The sequence below is a fragment of the Trichosurus vulpecula genome, chromosome 5 (genome assembly GCF_011100635.1).
Source record: "Trichosurus vulpecula isolate mTriVul1 chromosome 5, mTriVul1.pri, whole genome shotgun sequence".
Classification (NCBI taxonomy): Eukaryota; Metazoa; Chordata; class Mammalia; order Diprotodontia; family Phalangeridae; genus Trichosurus; species Trichosurus vulpecula.
This window is the reverse complement of record NC_050577.1, coordinates 3095105-3097652: the sequence shown is the minus strand read 5'-3', so window position 1 is coordinate 3097652 and position 2548 is coordinate 3095105. Positions and strand designations below refer to the sequence as shown.

The 2548-nt window shown below is 44.6% G+C and overlaps 1 protein-coding gene across 1 annotated transcript; it reads right to left on the bottom strand.

The window, feature by feature from the left end:
* Positions 1 to 343: 343 nt before the first annotated feature.
* Positions 344 to 1849, bottom strand: LOC118850146 (biogenesis of lysosome-related organelles complex 1 subunit 2-like). The gene is made up of 2 exons (XM_036759353.1): positions 1834 to 1849; positions 344 to 717 (listed from the first exon to the last, which is right to left on the bottom strand). The coding sequence occupies exons 1-2, from the start codon at positions 1847 to 1849 to the stop codon at positions 344 to 346; spliced, it is 390 nt and encodes a 129-aa protein (XP_036615248.1).
* Between the last annotated feature and the right edge of the window lie 699 nt (positions 1850 to 2548).

The following is a 2548-nucleotide window of genomic DNA, read 5'->3' as shown; positions in this document are numbered from 1 at the left end:
TGGGTGTGGGAGGGCCTAGGGAAGAAGGAGGGAAGACACAGGGAGGCTAGTGTTTCTTGTCTGTGTCTGCCCTAGACAGGGTTGATCCTGACTTCTGAGCCTTGGTCCAGGGCACACAATGAAGCACAAGATTAAGATGAGGTTGAGGGGTACAGGTTTAGGAAAACACGGCGGGGGTGGGGGTGGCCAGAGTTATACATCCAACCAGAGGTGGGGGCTGGGATTCTCCTTGGATCAGCAGCACCACTTTTTAGGAATTGAAGCATAGTGATAAGTTCCATCCCACTTATTTCAGCTCTTATAAAGTATTCTTGTAGTTAAAAGTCTGTGCTAAAGAATTCTTTCATTGCCTCTCTAACTTCTTGTACTTTGCTTCTAGTTTCTTTGAATATGCATCCAATTTGTAAGCTGCCTGCTCAAGAGCTGCTACTTGCTCCTCAATTAGAGTGATGTGATCCAGATAAGGCTGAAGTGCTGCATATTTCTGGTTCAAGATCTTTAGGTTTCTACTTATGTTTACTGCAATATCTTTCATTTCTAGATACTTCAAGCTAGTCAGTTTGTTCATATTTTCCAGAAGTTTATAGTCTTCACTGGCAGCTGTGAGCTCGCCCGTCAGGTACGTGGCCATTTTGGAGAACATGTCCTGGCACAGCCCCATGATGTCTGCCTTGGCGGGCTCCGCGGCCTCCTCCACTGTCTCCACCACGGCATCGTCTAGGCCAGGGAAGGGAGGTAGGAGAAAGGATAGAGGGAAGGATGGGATGGTGAAGAGGGGGGAAAGGAACGGGGGAAGGGAGGGGGAAAAAGGGGAAGGGAGAGGGGCAAGAGTGGAAGGAAAGGGAGAAAAGCAGAAGGGTGAATAGTCTCCCTCTCTAGCTTCTTAACCTAAAGCTGATTTCTCATGAATTGCATTAATGTCAATCAGACTGAACCTCAAATTTGTTCTCTTTCATAATCTATTGCATGATATTAGATACATCATTGTCATCATAATTAGTCTGCCTTTCCAAAGTGATGGACGATATGAAAAGCATTTTTCTCATTGTGCCAAGGTAGGTGGCCAGGGAATTATCTTTATTTGACGCATGAGGCTCTGAGACATCCAGATCACACACCCAGTGGCCACTGGAGCCACCACCCAGCCAGCTTTGCAGATAACAAATCCAGTGTTCATGGCTTTGCACTACATTTTGCCTGGGGACTAGGTTTGTGATAATGTTGGCTTGCCAAAGAACAAGGGGCGATCAATTTCTGAGATGAGGAGAGAAGATTTTTATCCAAATTGTTTTCTTCTCCTTACCCTTAGGTGACTCGTCTCCTATTCCCGTGACCCATTGGAAGCTTTGCCTTTTTGTCATATGGGGCAACCACTTTCAGTTCAATAAGTCAACAATAATTTCAATACCTACTATGTGTCAGAGCTGCACGTTAAATGCTGTGTAGACCTGCAAGGATCTGGAGTCCTCCGAGTCATACCAGAATCTGTCACTGATGTCCAGATGCTAGTACTGATGGGCCCAGGCTATGGAATTCTTCAGAATTTCTATGCCACCTGGCTCTTACAGACTCTGAGCCTCTGGGCATTTCCTGCGTCATTTATTAAGGGTGAAGGTAATTAGAAGACAAAGTAGTTAAAACGGGAGTGCTCTCTCTCTGGTTGGAAAAGCAGAATTTTCCTAACCCTGCTACAGCACCTGTCAGGCCATCCAGGTGGTATTTCCGGGGTCCCAGCTGCTGCAAATGATAGAATGAGCATATCTGACACCAGTCTTCCCCCTGACAACAGTATGGGCTCTTTCTCTCTCCCCCCATATCCCTCTTCAATCATACCCTCCTTCTTCTGCATGTGCACATTTTCATCCAAGACTATTAACCTTGCTATGAGAGATGACTCTTTCTTAATTTGGATTTCACAATGCCACCTTTTAAAGACAAAGCAATTTTCCTTGGGGAAAAAGGCTGATTTTCCTTGAATCTGTCACTGTAAGGGAAGGTATAGACAGTTGCTTGGCATCTACTTGTCCAGCCTTTCTAGGACTGAAATTTTCAAACCAATGAACCATTCTTGATATCTCTGAGTTTCAGATTGGAATCCAGGAAATATTCATGATTTATAGTTTATCTTGTCATGCTATGCTGAAACAGATGCCATTACAGGACATAATGGGGTGAAATAAATCGCCTTCAAAGTGAAGTGACACATATTTCAGTCATCATAAAAGGAAGCCCAGAAATGACACTGCTTGTATTTAATACTGAACTGGAGATGAGGGAGCAAAGGAGTTTCATCAAAACATAAACAGGATCCTAGCTTGTTCAGGGTGCAAGGAAGCCAAGCATAAACTGGAGGCTTGGCACTTGGATTACAACGATGGATATGAGTTTGTGGCCAAAGCATTCAAAACTAAATCCTCCAAGTAATGTGACTACATTTATAACTGGGAATCAGAACTCAGAGGTGGCCTTCACTGAGAATGCTGCCATCCAGAGAAAGAGCAGCGAGAGGTATCCAGAAGATGGATGCCAAAGAGAGCCATGGAGTACC